Source organism: Corvus brachyrhynchos, unplaced genomic scaffold (genome assembly GCF_000691975.1).
Source record: "Corvus brachyrhynchos isolate BGI_N302 unplaced genomic scaffold, ASM69197v1 scaffold56, whole genome shotgun sequence".
Classification (NCBI taxonomy): domain Eukaryota; kingdom Metazoa; phylum Chordata; class Aves; order Passeriformes; family Corvidae; genus Corvus; species Corvus brachyrhynchos.
Window position 1 is genome coordinate 4134113 of NW_008238664.1, and position 20257 is coordinate 4154369.

The window sequence follows — 20257 nt, forward strand, 5'->3', positions numbered from 1 at the left end:
TTCCTTTCTCCACACCAGACAAATTCAGATCCCTAAGATGTTGGCATGGATCCCATTCTCCATGGTCCCCTGGATAAATCCCAACCAAAGTGGTGTCAGGCTGGGAGTTCCCTGGGCTCCTCTAAATGAAAATGATTTTCTGCAACTGAAATTGAGATCCCATTATCCCAAACTGGATCATGTCCAAGTAGCACAGAAGCCTTCAGCCTGTTTTCTCACCAGCTAGGTACCAGCTCCTCCCAAGTAAGTCAATACACTTCACTGGTGTCCTGCAGCCGTGGTGGGGAACAGCTTCAGGGACACCTCAGGGTTTGGAAAGTTCCCAGGGGGAAGATGCCTGTGATGATTCCTGTGCCATCAAAACCGGACTATCGGGAGAAGAGCTGGGAGACAGAAATCCACACTGAAGTCCTGGAACCAGCCCTGACTACAACTCTCTGCAATCTTCTTTCCCTCAAGGTCTCTGTGGCCTTCTGCCCCACTCCCAGACTGGTTGTTCTCTGTTGGCGCAGACCGTGTGGGAAATAAAGACCAGAATTCTTCTGAGATTCGGGAAATGCTTTTTAGCAGAGCTCTACCCAATCCACCCATCCATTAGTCAGTGACTCCCACTGTCTGCCAGACTGCTTTAATTCCTTCTCCATGAATGCTTCCTGCCTTCACCACCCTGGAAGTTCCTTCTTAGATCAGGTGGAAGGCACGGGGCAGTGTCTGAAGTAGTTAACTCCCCTGCTGAGGATGCCAAGCTCCATCAGCCGTACCAGGGTTCCGAAAAACAAGAACACTCCAGGTATTTTGCACCTGATCTCAACACGCGGCACTCCAGGGCACAGAGGGCTCTCAGAGAAACTCACAGCATTGTGGAAATAACCACAGAGAAACAACGAGGAGAGGGAATGAAAAAAAGGGATACAAAAGGGAAATCAGAAAAATGCACACATTTGAGGGCAGGGAAAGCACAAAGAGCAATGCGGAGATGCAGAGCAGCAGAAAGTGAGCAGATGAAATGATATTCACAGAGACCTGGCTATAGGTAAAGACAAGGGGAGGGAGGCACATAGAGGGGAGAGCACAGATGCAAGGAAAGAGAACACAGGGCACGGAAGGGAAGGGGGGAGTCAGAGAGGGAGAGAGGGAGGGATCTGGAGGGATTGCCTGATGTCAAATCTGATAGAAAAGAGGATTTATCTGCAAAAATAACCCAGATCTAAGCCACAGCTTCAGAGCAGCTGCGTACACAGCCACAGCACTATTTGCTCTTAAGTAAGAGCAAAAATGAGCTGGTGCAGGTTGCGAGGAAAAGCAGGGTCGTGCCACACCAGGAGGCTGCCCATCCCAGGCTGCCCATCAGCCTGGACCAAGACAAGGGAAGGCAAGGCAAGGGAAAGAAAGAAAGACAGACAAGGCAAGGGCGAGCAGGGGCGGCGGGTCCGTCCCTGTCCAGGGTGCTGACCAGAGCCCGCCACCCCTGACCCAGCCCGCTCTCGCCTCCTGCCCCTTCCCGTCCCAGAGGGCAGGGGCCGCTCTGGGGACTGCGGGCAGACAAAAGCAGGGTGCTTCCCGGAGCGAGCTGAGCAGCGGGGAAAGAAACACACAGTCAGCTAGAAATAAAAGATATTCTCCCCATTCCTCTCTCCTGCCAGTAATTCCAGCAGCGGGGCTGGGCTTTCTCAGGGCAGGACTGGGTGACCAGCAGTAAAGTATATGCTCGTGGCTGGGGAAGTGAATGAGCATAAGGCACCTCTAGAGTTGCATTTCGGACCTGTATGGATAGGTCATTGTATGGATTGGGCATCCTCTCCGTGAAGGACAGCCCTCACTCCTCATTGAGCTAGCCTGTGTTGCCCTGGATGCATCTGGGTGCCCTCTGTCCCTATTGCTGCTGTATCCCAGGTTGTCAGAGATTGAGGTGGGAGGATGAACTCACAGCTATCCCACCTGCACCTGATCTGTCCAGATTACATGACCAGGAATTGGCAGTCACACAAGTGCTGTGTGTGTTGGGCCACATTTGCCACCAGGGAGCTTTTGGTGAGGAGGTTTCACTCCATGGCCTTGATGCTTACAAAAGGCTTAGTCTGAAAAGAGGTCTTAAAACTGCGGTCCACCCACAGGTGGACAGCTGCTCTGCCCACACAGCAGTTTGAGCTGTGACTGTGGACTGCCAAGTCATTTCGAAAGATGAAAGGGCTGGAATGGAGCTCAGCCTCCTCTGCCCTCAGCTCCAGGATGCGTCTCTGCCTCTTCCCAAACACATCCTGGCCTCACCAGGCCATTTTTGTTCCAGAGAACTGCAGATCAGCTGCCTCACAGAGGAGAAAGCAGTGCCCAGGACCCTGACGAAGCTGCTCAATGGGCATCTACAAATGGTGTTGGCACAGAGTTGCAGAACAAACCTGTCTTCACCATCAACCCAGTAGCAGTGCCTCGCTACCAGCAACCAGGTTTTCAATTCTAGCACCGGTAGTCTGGACCAGAACAATGTGTTTTAAGAGCCAGCTGGACAAGCATCTGAGTGGTATAAGTGGTATAAGGTGGCTGGCCCTGCTGCAGGATTAGATAACCTCCTGATACCTCGGCACCTCGCTCATTCTCTGTGATTCTGTGACCAAGTCAGAGTGCACACTTTCCAGTCACACAGATTGTTGTGCTACCAGATTAATAACAACACAAACACTTCCTTCCAACACTGAAATCTTGCTCATACTTCACATGTAGCAGGAACTTGACATGGCATGAACATGATTCGTGCCATGTCCATGTAACAGCAACCATGTTACATGTCCATGTAACACAACTCTATAAGCACCTTTCTCCAGGTCACTGTAAGAGGCAGAATGACCTCCAGGGATGCAGATGCAGGGCATCATCTGGCTCCCAACTCTCCTGTGAACCGAGCAATTCAGGGAGCTTCTAATCAACTGGGCCCACATTACATGAGGATGTGCTGCCTGTCAGCAAGCCAGCCCTGTATTTTGGGGTGACTGAAGCCAGGAAAATAAACCAGGAAGAATCAGAACAGAACAGCACAGTCCCAGGTCAGCCAGGATTAATTACCTGCCTTGTGGCATCTCCCCCAGCCCTGCTCTCCTCAGCTGTCCAGTGCCCAGTAGCTCACTGGCTGAGTAGCCATCTCTCTCCAGTGGGCCAGTGCCACATGTTTAAGTTGGAACATTATTCTTCAGTTCTGGGAAATTGGATTAAGGGTCAGACAATACTGACTGTTATTTACCTTTGATTAAAACCAGCCCTCCTCCCTCCCGGGCCAGAGAGACCAATGTTGCTGTTATTTACTCTTGCTGCCAAACCTGGAGTTCAATCCCTGCCCTGCGGCACTCAATAAAAGCCAGTGCAGAGGTGGGGGTGTGCAGCAGGCAGGGCTGAGTGGGTGGGAGTGATTACCCAGGCCACCATGTCCAGTTTGTTTCCTCTGCTGTCAGACTCTGCCTTAGCAAGGACAGGGGTGCTCAAAGTGCCTGCCTCTGTGGCTCAGGGGGCTGGTTGCCCCCATGCCTGTCTCTGGTCCTCTCCCCTCAACAAATCCCCACTTCCACACAGCTCCCCTTTTTATGTCCTTCTTTCTCTCTCTTCCCTCAGCCTCCACCTTCACCTTCAGCCTCCCCTCCCTGCTTCCCCTTTCTGCCTTCTCTTCTGCTCCCCCTCCTTCCCACCCTCTTCCCCCCAATCCCTTTCTCATTCCTCTCATTCTCCTCCTTCCCTCTCCCCCACTCTCCAAGCCGCTATTCCAGGACAATAGAGCAGATGGCAGGCTGTTTGTTTTATATGTCCCTTTGGAAAATCAGCTCAGCTGTTGAATCTGCGACTTTTGCTAAAAACAGACACCGTCCAATACAGCTGAATGCCAGGGAGAAAGGAGAGGGGGTGGGGGGGGGCCCTGCTCTCCCTACCAGCTGCACCAAGACCCTGTCTGTCTGCACCCCACACCATGCCTTTGGGAAACAAGCCTGTCAGAGAGCCGAGAGAGGAGCTTCTCCCCTGCAGAAAAAAAACCATGGCAAGCAGAGAGAGCTTCTAGAGTCAGCCTCACTCCAGCCAAAGCTGACGGTGATGTGGGAAAGGTGGGGCAGTGTGGAAGGGGCAGACTCTTGTCAGCACATCCCTCCTGCTCGTTGCCCCAGCCTGCTGCTTCTGCGAGCTGAGTTAGATGGGAGCTGAGTTAGATGGGGTATGCTCAGGCAGCAGATGCAGCACAGAGTAGAAGCCGGCGCTCTTTGCCAGCCCCATGTCTCCTCCTACGCTACTGGGGGCACCACGAGTGAGAAACCACCACCAGCAACGAGTGTGTGGGGAGGGGAAGACAGTCCTTGCCTTTTTCCTTCTGGCTTTCCCCTCTTTTTTGTGACCCCCTAAGCTCCAAGGTACTGGTCATCAGGCCACCATTTGCCACCACAGCCATGAAGACGATGTAGATTTTTTTCTGGTTCTTTCTCTTATCCAAACCACTTGCTTCATCATTCACCTCTCCCTTCATATATTATATCTGCTTATATCACACATCCTTCAGATCTTCATGGTATTTCTGGTGGAAACTCTGCTCCTGAACTCTGCCCCTCCCTGGCCCAAAGACCATCTTCTTCTCCCTGCTTAGACATGACAATACTGTCTCACTGATCCTGCAAGCCCTCCCCTCCCTCCCCACCCTGTCTCTGCTTGTAAGTAATTCACAGTAGGCACCCTGTCCAGCACGAAGCACAGGCTTGCCTTGGCTCAGAACCAGGCTGCTGGATTCTCTGCCAGTGCAATTGCTGGATATTCTATGGCATACCCTCCGTCTGATACAGCATGGCCAAAGGCACCAGCTGCAGATTCTCTCTGTGCCCCACTTCTGGGGGTGGGATGGGGAGAGCAGGGTTTCAGAATAGCAGCATCTCTCCCCATCCAAATGCCCTGTTTCATTGCACTTCTTTTTCCTACACTGCTAAAATCAACACTGTCTTGTTTTCAAGCGGTGGCAGAAGGGCCAGGGCCAGCAAATCCTGTTTAATTTGTTCCTAAAGTTCACTATGGATCAGATGCAGCTCCCAACAAAACCAAGAGAGGCTTAACCAAGGCACAGTCAGCTGTAAAATCAGAAGAGGCTCCTTAGCCTGGAAGACAATTTAAACCCAAGAACAAGAAAAGGAGCCCATTCTTGGGGTTTGTAATTAATCACTTACAGTTCAAACAGGGAGAGGGATAAGTTCCCAGCTTTCTTGGAGTCCAAGCTGGATCCAACAGGAAGGGAAAAAAATCTCAGGCTGTCAAGGAACAGCCATAAAGAGGCAATGCCATCTGAGCAACAAGATCTCAGTTCTGCACTCCTTTAACTTCCCAGGTATTTAGGCAGAGAGTCTACAGGAAAAATTCCTGCATCAGCTGGTGAGAACGGGCACAGTTACTTGAACATCTGCGATGATGCTCTTCTTCCTGGCCTTGCTTATGTCTATGGCAACACTTGCATCCTCTTCAGTGGAGCCACATGATGAGCACTATTTGGCACAGGAGAAAGTTCCAGTTAGTCTGAGATTCCATCTCTGGCACCAACTGCTAGCAGGTTCCTCAAGGAAGAACATAAGGATGGTCCATGCCTCCCTGTGACCATCCACTTACTGAATGGAGTAATCACCCACCCTCCTTCAGTTTTACATCCGTCCCAGAAGTGTGCAGAGCCAGCTGTCAAGTCTGGTTTTTCAGAGATTGAAGACAAAAGAAATTTAACAAATTAATCAAAAGAGCTGCTGATCCCACTCTGGACTGTCTGAAAAGCCTGCATTGTAAACAAGGACAGAAGAAGTATCAAAATTAAGAAGCTAAATCTGTTGCAAGCAAGTGACCATTAACACTGATGAAAAGACACTCACTTATCTGGAGTGTTATTAAAAAAAGAAGAGGTTCAGGGCCAAACAAACTGATCTCACCTCTTCCATGGTGAACTCTGTCTCACAGGCTGCCATCCTCAGTGGCACTGGTGAGCTGCAGTTGCCCTGATCACAAAAAAAACATCCAGAGCTGGGGGGCCAGGCAACACCCCCTTTCCTGCTCTGGCTGGGCAGCCCCCAAACAGCACTTTCAATGCACTACTAAAATTCCCGTGCTCCTCCAAGGCCTCGCTTGGTGGTTTCTTTCCTTCCAATCTCCTCTCTTCTTGTTCCTATTTCTCATCTTTTGACTCCTGTCTAATAAACTGCTCGCCTTTTGAAGGCTGCTTCTTAAGCAAGAAGCCTGGGGAGAGAGCTGAAGGCTGCAATGTGGGTACACGTTGGGTAAATCCCACAGTGGCTCAGGAATCTGTTTTTCTTTGGCAGCAGAGCTGTTAAGAGGAGTTGGCACCAGAGACAGAACCATTGTCTGATGTTGCTATTCTTCTCTCTCCCCTTCAAGTCTTTAGCAACAACTGCAGTTTCCCACCTATTTCAGCTAACTTCTCTTTCCCCCTAAAGAAAGGATAGCTATTAGCATTTTTTTTGCACTGTCAAATAGGGCTTTTCTCATAAAAATTCTTCACGCTAAGGGGAAAGTGAAGAAAAGATATTGTTAACATGAAAGCTTTACTTAATATTTTACATTTCAAATACTGTAACTGCCTTTTTCCCCCCCTCCTTCTCCCTTTTCTGAATTTTCAGGATACAGTTTAAACATCATTAATAGTGTTGGTTGCTATGGTGTTGGGCAGGCAGGGGTGTCTATACTTGAAACCTTGAACTATACTTGATGTTGTGCAACAGCAGGGTCATGCCAACACCCTTGACTTTGACCCCACTTTTCCCAGTAAAATAAAAAGACCATGTCTCCATTCCTTTTCATTCTTGGGAGAGGGGTTTTTTTCCCTGCAATGAGAAAAGGAAGTGAGAGCTAGAGAAAGGTAGAGATAAAAAAAAAATACAAATTTAATAGACCCAGTGGAACCTTTCCAAAATCTTTGTTACATCAAGAGAAAGAGAATAAAAAATGACAGCCCCCTGAAAAGTTTCACATGAGATTGTTTCTCATTTTCCCAAGCAGCTAAACATTTTAATAAACTAGGAAAATGAGACTGTAAAACCACAACATCTGACAGCAAGCCCCAGGGGCAGGAACCATTCCTGAAACTAATTTTAACTCATGTTTTAACGTTGATCAGATTTCATGTGGTGAATGTCCCATTAAGCTGTCTCTCTGTTCTTAGAGAAAACCTGGTTTCTTTTGTCGACTCAGAAGCTATTTTCTTTCCAGCGTATTGTCGTCACAGGCATAGCAGGACTTTTCTGTCATTCACTTCTCTACAGCCCAAGAGATGCCCTGCCCCAGACATCTTCTCATCTGTTCTGTTTCCTTATGAGACAAGATATTTTCCATAAAAGTGGCACTTAACTGCTCCAGCAACGAAGCCCAGTCTTAAACGGGTCCCCATGCAGCCACTCAAGGACTCAACCCATTAAACATCTGATCTTCAGCCATGCAAAAGGCACCATGTCAATTCAGACCAGCTGAGGCCAGGATCCAAAGCGAGCTTTCAGTGTCTCTGCTTTGCTTTTACCTCAGGGAAGTGAAGCTGCTGTACCAGTTTCCTCAAACGAATCGCATTTTGCTCTGATTGTCACTGGGACATCTACAGACACGACCAACTTTTTAACTCAGTCTCTATTAACATCAGCTGAAAGTTTGAATGGGGAAAACTGATACATCCAAAAAGTGTAGACTTGAAGACTCATTTCTTCTCACAAAAGCATATTTCATCTCCTGGTTGAGTTCAAACCCAACCACTTGTTCTGTGGGGCAGGACTTCTTGGTGCTGCATCCCCCTTCCAATAGCTGTGTGTCTGTTTGTGGATTCTTGGCTGGCACAGCCGTGTGAGCCAAGGGCTTTGCACAGCTCAAGGAATGGTCACTGGCATCAGCTTGCTCCTCTGCCTGCTCAGGATGAGCTTCTAGTTCAAAGGCCTGTTGTGCAACAGAAGGAAGCAAGGCTGTGTGCTGCTACACAAGCTGACTAAATGCCAGTAACAACGACCAGGTTGGAAAACACAGAATCACAGAATAACAAGGTTGGAAGAGGCCTCCAAGATCACTGAGTCCAAACCCATGTCCTAACACCTCAACTAGACTATGGCACCAAGTGCCATGTCCAGTCTTTTTTTAAACACATCCAGAGATGGTGACTCTACCACCTCCCTGGGTAGACCATTCCAGTACTTGATTATTCTTTCTGTGAAAAACTGTTTCTTAATATCCAACCTATACCTTCCTTGACACAGCTTGACACGGTGCCCTCTTGTTCTGTCAGTTGCTGCCTGGTGGAAGAGACCAACCCCCACCTGTCTACAACCTCCTTTCAGCTCTACAGGCTCCTGCCTTCTGTTTTTCCAGGAATTAAAGTGCTCATTCCTTTCTGGATCCCCCTTTGCAGAGGTGGAAGGTCTTTCTGACGCCTTTCCTTTAAACCTCTTGTGCTCTGTGTAGGAGATGCTGGTGCTCAGGGGGTGGAAGGAGGTGACAGAGTGGCCAGTTTTCAAAACAGCAAAGCCACAGTGACAGTCGCCTTTGGCTCTTCCAGCCCACCAGCAGCAGGCTTAGTCACATCAGCAGCATCAAAGCTGAGCAGCTCCTTAGAGAAAGGGCATTTGTCCTTTCATCTGGAGATTACAGGATCTCTCACAGATCCCAGCAGTCTGTTTTGAAATGCTCTTTAAAGAGAAATACCTGTTTGTGGTACCACCTGCCATTTAAAACAGCCCCTTTGCCTTCCAACTTTCCCTGCAACACTCTCCCCCAGCTATTTAACCGTGTGTACAAGGACAAAATTATGACTAAGTTCCTTCCCCAGCAAGGACCGTTGCCCAGCTTTCACACTGGGCCCTTTATTAAGAAAAGGACCCTTCACAAACATGCCAGAAAGCTTGTAACCTATTTGGGCCCGCTCCTTCCCCCTGCTGCACACAGCAGGGACAGCAGGGAGGCAGAAAGCGGCTATTAGCATCTGGAGGAAAGACCCACAGAGATAAAAAGCTCTTTGCCTTGCTCTTGCCGTTCCTTCATGATTTAATTTTTTCGTCTGGGGACAGAAAAGATTATAAAGCTGTAACCTCTAATCTGCTCCTGAGCGCTCCTTCTCCATCTCTTCCTTTCTCCTCTCTTTCAGCCAGTTCTAATCCTTTATGTCTCTTCTCACAGACAGGAGTTGGAGTCTAATCTCAGGTGACAGGTTGGTAATTAGAGCAAGAGATTATCCTGACCCCACATCAAGAAGGTAAAAGGAGAGGAATAAAGCAGCACCATACAAGATCAAACCTTCAACATTCAATGCGGGAACCAACCCCATCTCGCTCAGTTTCCTCCTGGCTCCCTTACCACACACCCTCTCTTTTGTCCCAGTAGAGCAGGGGACTCCTGATTCTTTGTACTTCCTGCCCATCTCCCCTCCGTTGAGCAAGGACTATGCTTTTCCAGGATTCATTCAGCACAAAAGTGGTCACATTTTCCATTTCTATAGACTTTGATTATGCAGAGACTCAGCAGGTCTGTGGCTGCAAAGTGTGGGCAGTAGGGAAAACGCAGATATAGAGGAAGAGGCCCTGTTCACAGAGTCTGGAGCCACGACATGCTGCCAGCCACCCTCAGTTGGGCACTGGGTACACACACACAGGGCCCTTCTAGTCCAGCAAGATGCAGCCAGGGCACAGAGCAGCAGCAGCAAGTCCTCATCTCTACCAAGATGCCCAGCAGCCACTATCCAATCCTAGATCTGCCCAGAAGGCATACTGCTCCCATCCCTTGCATGTATCCCAGCACAGATGAGAAGCTCATTCATGTGTCCAGCCCATCTTTGGATCAGACCTTGTCTCTTGTCCTGTGTCACCAGTATTGAGCGAGGACCAAGAAAGCCATCACAGAGCCCCAAGACCACCACAGAAAAGGTGAAACTGGGAGCACCAAGCTTCTTCAGTGTCCCACTCCCTAGAGGGGAACAGGTGTCACCAGGATTCACTGTAGCTAAGACTCAGGCATCACCAGCCAACAGCCTGCAGGCACCAGGAGGTGTTGGGATAGAGGTGGCAGTGGAGTGATCGAAACCTGCTGGGGAGAAAGCAAAGTAAGGTCAGAGGACAGTTTTTACACCAGCACACAGCTGGAAGATGGAGGACCTCTCCCTTATGCCCCATTCCACATCAGGCACCCACCCTGCACCACAGAGCTCAGGACTGGTTGTTCACCCCACGATGTCTTTTCTCAGCAAAGCCTCCCTCTGGTACCCAAATCCAGCTCCAGCCCATGGAGCCAAAGCCCACAGCTCACCCTGATCACGGGCAGGGAGATGGGCACTGCACCAGCCCCTGCTACGTGGTTCTGCTGATGCTCTTTTCATCACCCAGCTGCTTCCCACCCCTGCTATCTCCAGCCAGGATCTTCCTACTCATGCTCTGCAAATAACAACTTTAGGTTTGTTCACTCAAAGAGGAGAAGGTAAATCAAAGAACAGTTTTGTTTGCAGTCAGCCTGAAGTCAACCTTTTTCTTTTTTCCCTTCAGTTTTCTCAGCAAAGCATAAAAGGAAAAAGCAAGCAGAATTTCCTTTCCTGAGTTTAAAAGAACATTTCTGCTCCTGTCCCTGAGGTAAAAGGTTAGCTTGTTCAGCCTCAAAATGGGAAATAAACAGCAATACTTTCGGCTTAGGAATTGTCCAAATAAAATGTTTTGAACACTTTGTTTCCTCCCACTCACCCAAAAAGGTCTGCAAAGTTTATAAGCCTTCACGATCAGCTTAATGCTGGGGTGCCCCTCACCCCATAAGCCATGTGACTGTAAGGTTTCTGTCCCTCTCTCTTGCCCTCCTGCACCCCGCTGGGCTGCCTCCCCCTCCCAGCCTGTTGTCTGAGGGCTCACACAGCAGCAACACCCAGAGCATCATGCCCCATACCTTGAGGGGTCCTCCTGGGGCGAGAAGGGGCCGCTGAGCTCAATGACATTAAGTTTGTTCTCAAACATACCATAGCTGAGGGTGACCTACAAAGCAGTGGTGAGAAAGGAGCAGAAAGGGTGAGGTGAGTTCAGGAGCAAGGAATTTGCTGTAGGTGACAGAAACTCCCCTTCTAGTCCTTTCTCTGCTGGCTTAGCCTCTGCCTTCCACATCTCTCCTGTCTTCCTTCCCATGATGGTCCACCCTACTAGTCCTTTGCCAGGCAGACACAGTGCCATGTCAAAGGCCCTTTCCCAATCAATCATCATTTCTGCTTGTCCGTGTGCCAATTCTCCCAGGGATGCCCTCAATCCTCCCGTCACTCCCCATACATGTGCTCCCCACCACTGATTCCAGGGCACTGTCACTGGCAGCTGTGCTGCAGGCAACATCTGCTCCTTATTTCAAAGAAGCATTTGTCAGGAAAGCCTCCCCAGACAAGTAGATGATTGATCCAATGCACATCAGCGCCATCAGTGGAACCATGTGCCTGTAAGCTCCCCTCTACTTCTCCTTCCTCACACACCTCCCTCTTGCTTCCTTTCCCCTCCTCACCTGCTGCATGAGCTGAGAGCTGGGGATGAGCTGCAGGTTCTCCAGGTGGGAGTGGAAGAGTGCATTGGGAATCAGCTGCCCACCGACCTTGCACTCAATGATGTAACCCACGGTGCAGTCATCTGGCAGGCGGATGAGCTCGGAAGTGCTCAGGAAGTTCCTGCCACTGGAAGAGAGTAGGGCTGCATGGGTTAGGAAAAGGGTAGGGGCAGATGTAGGCATCCATTCGTGCAGGAGATTACTGAAAACCAGAGTAAATCCTGTAACCAGGCAAGAAATCCCAGAGTTCCACCTGCAAAGTTTCAGGAACACGTTTGATCTTTCACCATTCCCAGCCGTGCTGCCCCACAAATTGTCAGGTGCTGCCCCAATACATGCTCAGGTCCTTGCTAAGCTGATGCAGAGAGTTGACAGACTTCCCTGAGTCGTTTCCCCACCTGTTTGGGGAAGTGCACTGAGCCCCTGGGGGTGTCAGACAAGCTACCACAAGAGAATCAGTGGGAGCACACGGCCAGGTCCAGGAGGAAGAAAAAACAGGACATGCAGCTTGGATAAGCCATCCATGCAATGTAACACTACATACTGGGCCACCTTTTGATGACAGGCTAAACCAAATTTCTGTATTGGCAGTAGTTACACAGTGTGAAGCACTGTCTACTGTAACAACCCCCAGCCAGTTCAAATATGTTTTAAGCGGTTCAAAACAATAGTGGCAGACTTCAGGCCAGGTTAGGCATTATCTATTGGTGCCACTTTCGTTTTACCCTAGATCACAGATCATCCTCCTGACTGAGCCTACCATAACATACATCTCATGGGCTTTGGCTAAAGCAGCCACCTGGTGTGGATCAGATGTGTCCTTCTGGGTATGCTCAGATCTGGTTAAGGCTGGCACAGCCAGTGCCTACCAGTGTATGAGCATTCAGCCTGTGGTATAACCCAGGGCATCATGGAATACATCATCTTGTTGTAGGCCAGGCTAACACAAGACCATGCATCAAGCTGAGGAAATGACAGTGGGCACCCTGAGAAACCAAAGACTGTTTGGGGTGAGGGAACAGAAAACTGGCTCAGGGGGAGAGTAGAGAAAGTTGGAAAGAGGCAGGTGAAGGGGAGATGAGATAGGCAGATAGGGAAATCACTTAGGAGAAGAATCAGAGGAAGCTAAAAGGGATGGGAAGGAGCATGGGGAGTAACCAAGAGCTTTAAGGAGATGGGGAGAGAGGAGTACATCATCCTATGACCATGCTTGCTGGTGTGCCTGCTCTGGCCAGTTTTCCATCAGTTAGCAGGCCCACCCACTACATCCTTCCTCCAGTCCCACACCTTGCAGACATGCAGCATGTGGCACTCTGCCCCTCTGCAAACACCACATGCACAAATCCAGGTCTGACACTGCCAGGAATTAATGTGCAGCCATGTTGCTCATCCCCAAAGGCTCCCCTGCTCCCCAGCTCACCTGGCCCAGGGCACCATCTTCCTTGCCAGCACGCGGCTGATGCAGAACCCAGCCCCTCCTGTGGCAAACCAGAAGCGCACGGATTTCTGGAGAGAAACACCAGAGAAAATCAGTGGCAGAGGCTCAGACAATACCATTCTCCCAGAGATGGGAATGCTGGAAACCTGGCTTTGATGTCAGGACAAACACAGCCCTATCGTCACCCCAGCCCCCTGACTGCTGCCCAGAAGATGGACTTGCCAGCAGTACAGCATCAATTTTCACCTCCTCATAACCGGAATGGCCAGCTCCTCCTGCTGGCAGCAACAGGTGGGCTGCCTAGAGCAGGCTGGTGTCCTGTCAGACACGTACCCAAAGGCAGAGCAACAACGTCAGACTCTGCCCCTTGGATGATCAAATTTACTCAACACCTACAGCCCTGTGCAGACTGCCATTTGCCCCCCAGTCCCCTAACTCCTCACCAGTCTCCCCTCAGTAAACTTGTGCTGGTTTTGGCTGGGGTAGAGTTAACTTTCTTCCCAGGGGCTGGTATGGGGCTGTGTTTTGGATTTGTGCTGAACACGGAGCTGACAACACAGAGATGTTTTTGTTATTGCTGAGCAGGGCTTACCCTGAGCCAAGGCCTTTTCTGCTTTCATACTGACCCATGGGTAAGAAGACAGGGTGCAAGGGAGGTTGTGAGGAGACATTGCCAGGACAGGTGACCCCAACTGACCAAAGGGATATTCCAGACCATATGACATCATGCTTACTATATAAAATGTGGGGAGAAGGAGGAGCAGGAGGGAACATTTGGAATGATGGTGTTTGTCTTCCCAAGCCACCATTACGCATGATGGGGCCCTGTTCTCCTGGAGGTGCCTGTGCACCTGCCTGCCCGTGGGAAGCAGTGACTTAACTCCTTGTTTTACTTTGCTTGTGTGCATGGCTTTTGCTTTCCCTGTCTTTATCTCAACCCATGAGTTTTCTACCTTTTCCCTTTTGATTCTCTCCCCACTCCCTCTGGTGGGTGAGTGAGCGAGTGGCTGCGTGGGGCTTGGCTGCTGGCTGGGGTTAAACCACGACAAGTGTGAGCCAGAGCACCAGAACAACCCACTGCCCCCACACCACCACCACAGGCTGTACCGTCTGATTGTTTGGCAGCGTTTCAGAGGCCCAGATGGGTCGGTTGAGGCTGGGTTTGCCCAGGTAAACATCCCACGTCTCCGAGTAGGAGGACAAGAGCTTCAGGAGCACCTGAGGGTTCAGGTAGTTGTCATCATCCAAGTGGCAAAACCAGCTGGGGGAGACAGGAAGACACAAGAAGTTTGCAGTAAGGAGGGTGCCTTTTGCTCTCAGGGGTCCCCCCAGGGCAGCCCTGCCTCACCTCAGGCCGCTGGCCAGGAAGGCGTCGAACTCTGCAGCCATCTTGCAGGACAGGGCCAGGTGGCTGTGCTCGGCAGAGCAGTTGGTGAAGATCACGCGGCCACCTGCCAGAGGAGGGAAAGCTCAGAGCCAGCCCACTTTGCACAGTCACAGGGAGGACATCTGGGCAGGAGGGAAGGGGTTTGTTCACAGACAGTCTCCTCACAGCCCCCCAAAAGGCATCTGAGCCCATGGTGACATGGGTTCCACTCTTCCCCCTACCAGGAGATGAAATCTGGACAAAGCCGAGCAGCTTGGCCAAGACCAGGATGCCTGCCATCCACACACCCACCCTGCTCACCGCCATGGGCAGCGGTTGAGGGGCTCTGTCATGGGCTGCTTCTACCCATGGATGCAGACAGCACCCTGCCTCCAGTGGGCTGCATGCCCTGGGGTAAGCCAGATTCACCAAATCATCGCCACCACAGCTTGGGGCCCTCCCACGGGACACGGCAAGGGGCATGTTTCAGTGGGCAGTGCTGGAGCAGGAGAGCCAGCCCTCACAGCAGACCCCCTCTCAAGGCCAGGGCAGCTGAGGGGCTGAAGGTGGAGTGGAAAGGTGGTGTCATAGGACAGGTCATTACCCACTCTCCTTTTCAAGGCATCATCTTCTTCATCAGTGAAGATGTAGGTCTGGGGAAACAAGGAAAAGAGGTTACTCTCAGGGATGGAGCTGGTGCTGTTCCTGGCTGCCCACTTCCTCCTCCCACAGCTGGACACACTCAACATGGTTACCTCACTCCATCCTCTGCTGCTGTACCCACTCCCAGGCAGCAGCTGAACAGAAGCATGGCTGTGCTCCCCCTTCCTGCAGTGCACAATCCTCAGCGCCTGTGTAGCTTCACTTTCACCCCCATCCCACTGCCTAGGGAACAGGGGATCCATGACACTGAGTGAGGGGGCAAGATAGCCCTGGATTAGGTGTCAGTGGTACAAAAATTAAAGCATTGTGGTTAAATTAAGCTTGGGTTAAAAGAACATCTGCTTGTGAGTGAAGTGTGCACAGCCCCCTGCCAGTTTCTGCCCCCTCCTCCTCCTCTCTCTCCACTCCCAGGCTTCTCTAATCCCCCTTGCTGCCATTATGTGGCACATCTCCCCCTCTTCAGAGCCAGGCGAGGATCAGGGCTGGTGGAGAAAAGCTTTCTTCAGGCAGAAAATGAGCTTTCATGGAATGAAAAAGGAGTCGCGAGCCATAAACAGTCTCCCCACCAGCTGCCCACAGGCTGGTTAAACACAGCACCTGCGCAGGCACAAAGGGAACAAGGCAGGCAGACAACAGCTCCAGGAGCCATCACTGTTCCCCAAGGCTCTGGCAAGGAGACACAGTCTCTACATCTCCCCACACCCACCCAGCACTTGGGAGATAGAGCCCTCTCTAGAGGACGTAGCAGGAGAAATGTTGTGTACATGAAAAGAAGGTAATGAAGGACCCTCAGAGACCACCTGGCTCAAGCAGAGGCAGCAGGATGGTTTCATGATCTCAGACGGATGAGCCACAGCGCTGGGTGAATTACCCTCCACCAGCTGAGCTGCAGCAATGGAACACGCACACATTCCCACCCCGCCCCACCAGTAAAGTCTTTTAGTTAAAAGCACTTTCAAGGCAATCATGTGACAAGAAGCAATTAGCGAAGTCTCAGGTAAAGGAACTGCTCTGGGTCAGGGGACCATATCACAACCTTCAGGCAAGGCAGGGATTGTCAGCAGCATGGGATTTCCCTCGCCAGCATGTCAGAGTTAGAAATTTACACTATGGCAAATATTTTCATCTTAAGAAAAAAAAAAAAACAAACCTGAAACAATTGAAACTTTCTGCCATTTTCAAAAAAAAACCCCAAGAAATATTTTTGCTGGAAATTACTTGCTTACAGATATAAAACTAACTAGATATCACGTGCTTAACAAACATCACATTTGATTGACTTAAAATAGCAATCTGCATCTTCTCCAAATTTTCTACTTGTAAAAATATTCTGAGGTTCCCAGTTTTCTCTTGATGCAGGATGGGAAACGGGTTTTTTTTGCAGACATCCAACACGTTTCTGTGGAACCCAAGGATGAAAGTACACTGTCACCACAGGCAACACCAGACTGTCCAAAATAACTGGGAAAAGGGAACTGTGAGTGTGGGGATTAGGCAAGTCTGATTTTTCTGGCTCTTTCAAACTCTGATCTCCATGGCACACCTGTCTGTGCTCGAGAAACGCAAAAAAAGGTCACAACAGCACACACAGCCTCCATCCATGTCTCTTCATCCCTCATATGCCTGAGGGTGGGAAACCTGGAACAGCAGTTGCTGCCAGAGACGAAGCACAGAAAGTATCCCTCCATTCTGGAGTGGAGAAGATGTCAGTGTAGGAAAGGATGTCTGCTGGACAGCAGTGCAAGCAGTGATATGGAGCCCCTGTGTCAAACAGCTTTTTCTGGCAGATCTTCATGAACATCAGAGCCCATGCAATGGATAAATGCTAGACTTCGAGACCTCCTCACCCCAAACTGGGGAAATAGCCTAGCAAGAAAAAACTAGGAAAAGGGAATAAAGATATGGAACCTGACAACCCAGGGCCATGTTCATCTCCCAGGCTCACAGGGTACCCCTTCTCAGTGAAGAAACCCTCTCCAAAATGCAAATACTTCAGCAGGGTTATAGTTGTGTCCTGCACAGAGAACAAATTCAAAATCTGTGGTGCATTCACATCACTGAAAATCTGAAAGCCAGTTCAGGATGGGCCATTCAAAGGTTTCATTGCTGGATGTGTGGGCTTCTAAAAGGAGGGGAAGTGCTAGAATTAGTCCACATTACCAAACAAAATGCCATTTCACACCAGAAAGCTGGACTTATCTCCATCAAAACTTCTGGGGCCAAGAGTGTAAATCACTCCCAGATTATGCCCAGCCTAAACAATCATCAGAACCGACACTCTGCTTAGATTAAGCTTTTGCTGAGGAAAAGCCTTTTGCTAAAATGACTTTCACATCAATATCCCATGGGAAGTCTGTCATGGATCAGTTCTCAAGAAGCAGAGCATGGTCCAGCAAAGAGTGCCCACCTCACACTTCCCCATCTCTCACCAACTGCACGTCTTCAGATTAAACAGAGCAGTTTCAGAGACAATCTCTCTTATTTTCTACCCCAACAGAGTCCAACACAGAGGATTTTTAATTCGGCTCCCATACAGTCTGTCCTTGCCATCAAAGCCACAGCTGCTCCTGCCTCCTGTTACAGTCACCTAAGCCTGATCTGGAAGGTCTGGGTTGCTTCCTCCAGGAGGAAACCATGCAGGTAATCAGCTCCGAAGCCAGGCTTGGCATCAGCAACACGGCCAGCTGCTAAAACTTCCCTGCTGGCCACTGGTGGAGAAAGACTGACTGAATTGGTCTCCAGCCATGAGTAAGGGCGAGACAGTAAGATGCTGGGTCAGCGCTAGGAGAAGGCAGCCTCTGCACATCAGGACTTCTGAGACCTGGATTTCTCCAGGACTGGCTCCTAAAGCCTGTATCTCTCTTTTTTTTTTTTTTTTTTTTTTTTTTTTTTTTTGCTAAGTGAGGTTTTCTATATTGTCAAATTTTCAAAACCAACCATTTCCTGTAAACCTAAAAAAACCCTTAAGCAGGGATATATTAAAAAATAAAAGTTTTTGACTTTCATATACGTCTCTTTACTTCCCTTTCTGCTCCCACTCCCCTTCCCTCAAAGCCATTTCATAAAAAAAGCAGAAGAAAAACACAGAAAACTGAGGAGGGGGGAGGTAAATACTGAACTTGCAACAAAAATTAGTAACACTGAAAAAACTCTGTTTAAAAATGAGTGACACTCCCACTCTACCCTTCCTTCCTATTTTCCTGCTCAGTCTGTGTAGTTTTCCCACAGGCTGGCAGCAGCATGGAAAATTCAACACCTCTTCCCAGGTTTGGACATCATTTGCATGTCAGAGGGGATCAGAAGAATCTGGGGAGCTAATAGCTAATTCCTGTCATCAGCAGAATGGCCAGGCACTGGTTTGTCAAACAAAGGAGGGAAAGAAAGGTGAATTGCTCCTTTAAAACCCACTGGGAAGGCCCCACGAGCAATATCCTAATGCCAGTGCAGCCATGTGGTTGGGTTTGGTTTCTCCAAGGAGCTGCTGGGCTGGAGCCGGCCGGAGAGGAGAAGTGCATCTGGAGGAGGAAGCAGGGCATCTCAGATGCTGAGAGGGACACACAGCCAGGGAGGAAGCATGCTCAAAATAGGACACGGCTTCCTGTGCCGACCGCAGCAGACCAGAGAGCTGCAGCACCACGAAGTGGAAAACCACCCTTACCCAGAAAACCCCGCATTGCTTCAGGCGCTCTCCTACCAGTACCTCCGCCCCCGTCCCCCTTCCTCGCTGGGGCCTGAATTTGCCTTCTAGGCACCCATCACACACAGGCAGAGGCAAAAAAACCCCAGCCTTCAGGGCAGCCACAGGATTTCTTCTTTCTTGAGGAGCAACTCTGCGAGGGAGGGAGAAAAGCGCCGGAGCTCTGGGGAGTACTCCTGCCCACCAGTAAGCCGGTCTGCACAGCACCACTAATGTGGTACCCCACATCAGTTCCTCTAACAGGAAGGAAACTCTCCAAACTCTGTTTTAGCAAAGGATGGAAACATCGGGCCCCCAGTTAAAAAAAAGAAAATTAAAATCAAAAATACACCCGCATCACTTCAAGATCATGCACATGAAAGCATCTGCCCAAGAAAGGAAAGGATGGATTGTGCTGATGTGCTGGGGAGTGAACAGGGCTGGCTACAGGAGGTCCTGCAGGAGCCTGCCTGCCTTGTTCTCTTGCCCACTGCACTGCCTCTTTCCAGGGCAATGGGTGCCCAGGCACCGTGTAGGCATCCTGACGAAGGGCCAGGGGAGCCTGTCAGCTCCAAACCCAGCAAACTCATGGCACTAGGAGGTAGAAAGCCACCATTTCATACAGACACGGGATGGTCTGTGCATTCACTCTGGTGTGGCATCTCTGCCAAGCTTTCCCATGAAGCAGCAGTGAAACATTTTGCTGGGTAGCATCTCCCTTCGAATGTGGAGTGAGAACTAGAGAAAATGAGGCAAAGTCCCGGGGGGCACTACAGTGCCCAGCCTCCCCTTCCTCTGGCTTTTATCACCATTACCAACACCTTCTCTGTAGTCTGAATCCACACACTCACCTGCTCACTGGCCTGGGATATCCACGTGTCCAGGAGCAGCCCCATCCTGCTCTGGTGAAATCTCTTGGTTGTCTTCACAGCTATGAAAATGTCCCCAAGCGTCAGGCTTCCCTCAGTCCTGTACTCCTCCGGAGGATGGGGTTTGAGGTCCTTCTGCCCCCTGCCACCAGCTCCCTCTGGGCTCCCTCCGCTCTGTTGCTCTGGCTTCTCCAGCATCCCCTCCCTGACCCCTGGGTGCTGAGCTGCGTCCCGAGCCCCGCGGTGCCGCATGGAGAGGAGAGCCACGCTGGCAAGGAAGACTGCGGCCCCAGAGACACCACGGATGAGCCGACGGCCCATGGCTCCCAATCGATCCCGCCGCAGCCAGTATCCTACCGAACAAGGACAAGCTCTGCCTGTAGCTCCATGTGAAGCTGTCTGCTCTTCTCGAAGCCTCCGAAGGGGCAGGATTAGTCAAGAGCAAGGTCTGAACAGGATGTGGTCAAGGAACAGGGTGGGCAAAGACCAGGAAGCCAAAGAGTCAGCAGACGTGAAGGATCCCGGTGAAGCAGGGGGGATTTTCACAGACTACGGAGGGCTCAGTGGCCCAGCGAGGCAGGGACACATGACGGGAAAACACTCCAAGGCGACGGCACGTGGCTGGCACAGCCTGCCAGGAGGAAAGCGAGCATCCCCGCTCCCGACAGAGAGGCCGAGTGTCTCAGGCTGGGGGGTGAGGGGGGGGCCGAGGAGAGCAG

General features: G+C 50.5%; 1 protein-coding gene across 3 annotated transcripts; it reads right to left on the bottom strand.

Annotated features, from left to right (window-relative positions):
• Positions 1–6863: 6863 nt before the first annotated feature.
• Positions 6864–20251, bottom strand: MFNG (MFNG O-fucosylpeptide 3-beta-N-acetylglucosaminyltransferase). Of its 3 annotated transcripts, none has more exons than XM_017738007.1 (8): positions 19521–20251; positions 14935–14983; positions 14313–14415; positions 14183–14225; positions 12947–13032; positions 11488–11653; positions 10894–10979; positions 6864–10053 (listed from the first exon to the last, which is right to left on the bottom strand). In XM_017738007.1, exons 1-8 carry the CDS (start codon positions 19857–19859, stop codon positions 9984–9986), a joined length of 942 nt encoding a protein of 313 aa, XP_017593496.1. In that variant the 5' UTR covers positions 19860–20251; the 3' UTR covers positions 6864–9983. The 3 variants fall into 3 exon arrangements, with proteins under 3 accessions (XP_017593496.1, XP_008634651.1, XP_017593495.1); XM_008636429.2 differs by having other exon boundaries at positions 6864–10050; positions 14072–14225; XM_017738006.1 differs by having other exon boundaries at positions 14072–14225.
• Positions 20252–20257: the final 6 nt, after the last annotated feature.

Coding starts and splice junctions, on each gene's coding strand:
- MFNG (XM_017738006.1), bottom strand. CDS start 19,859: ATGGGCCGTCGGCTCATCCGTGGTGTCTCTGGGGCCGCAGTCTTCCTT. Junction 13,033..14,071: donor CGCTGCCAAACAATCAGACG/GTACAGCCTGTG, acceptor GTTTCTCTCCAG/AAATCCGTGCGCTTCTGGTT. Junction 10,054..10,893: donor CCCCAGGAGGACCCCTCAAG/GTATGGGGCATG, acceptor CTTTCTCCCCAG/CAGGTTTCGATCACTCCACT.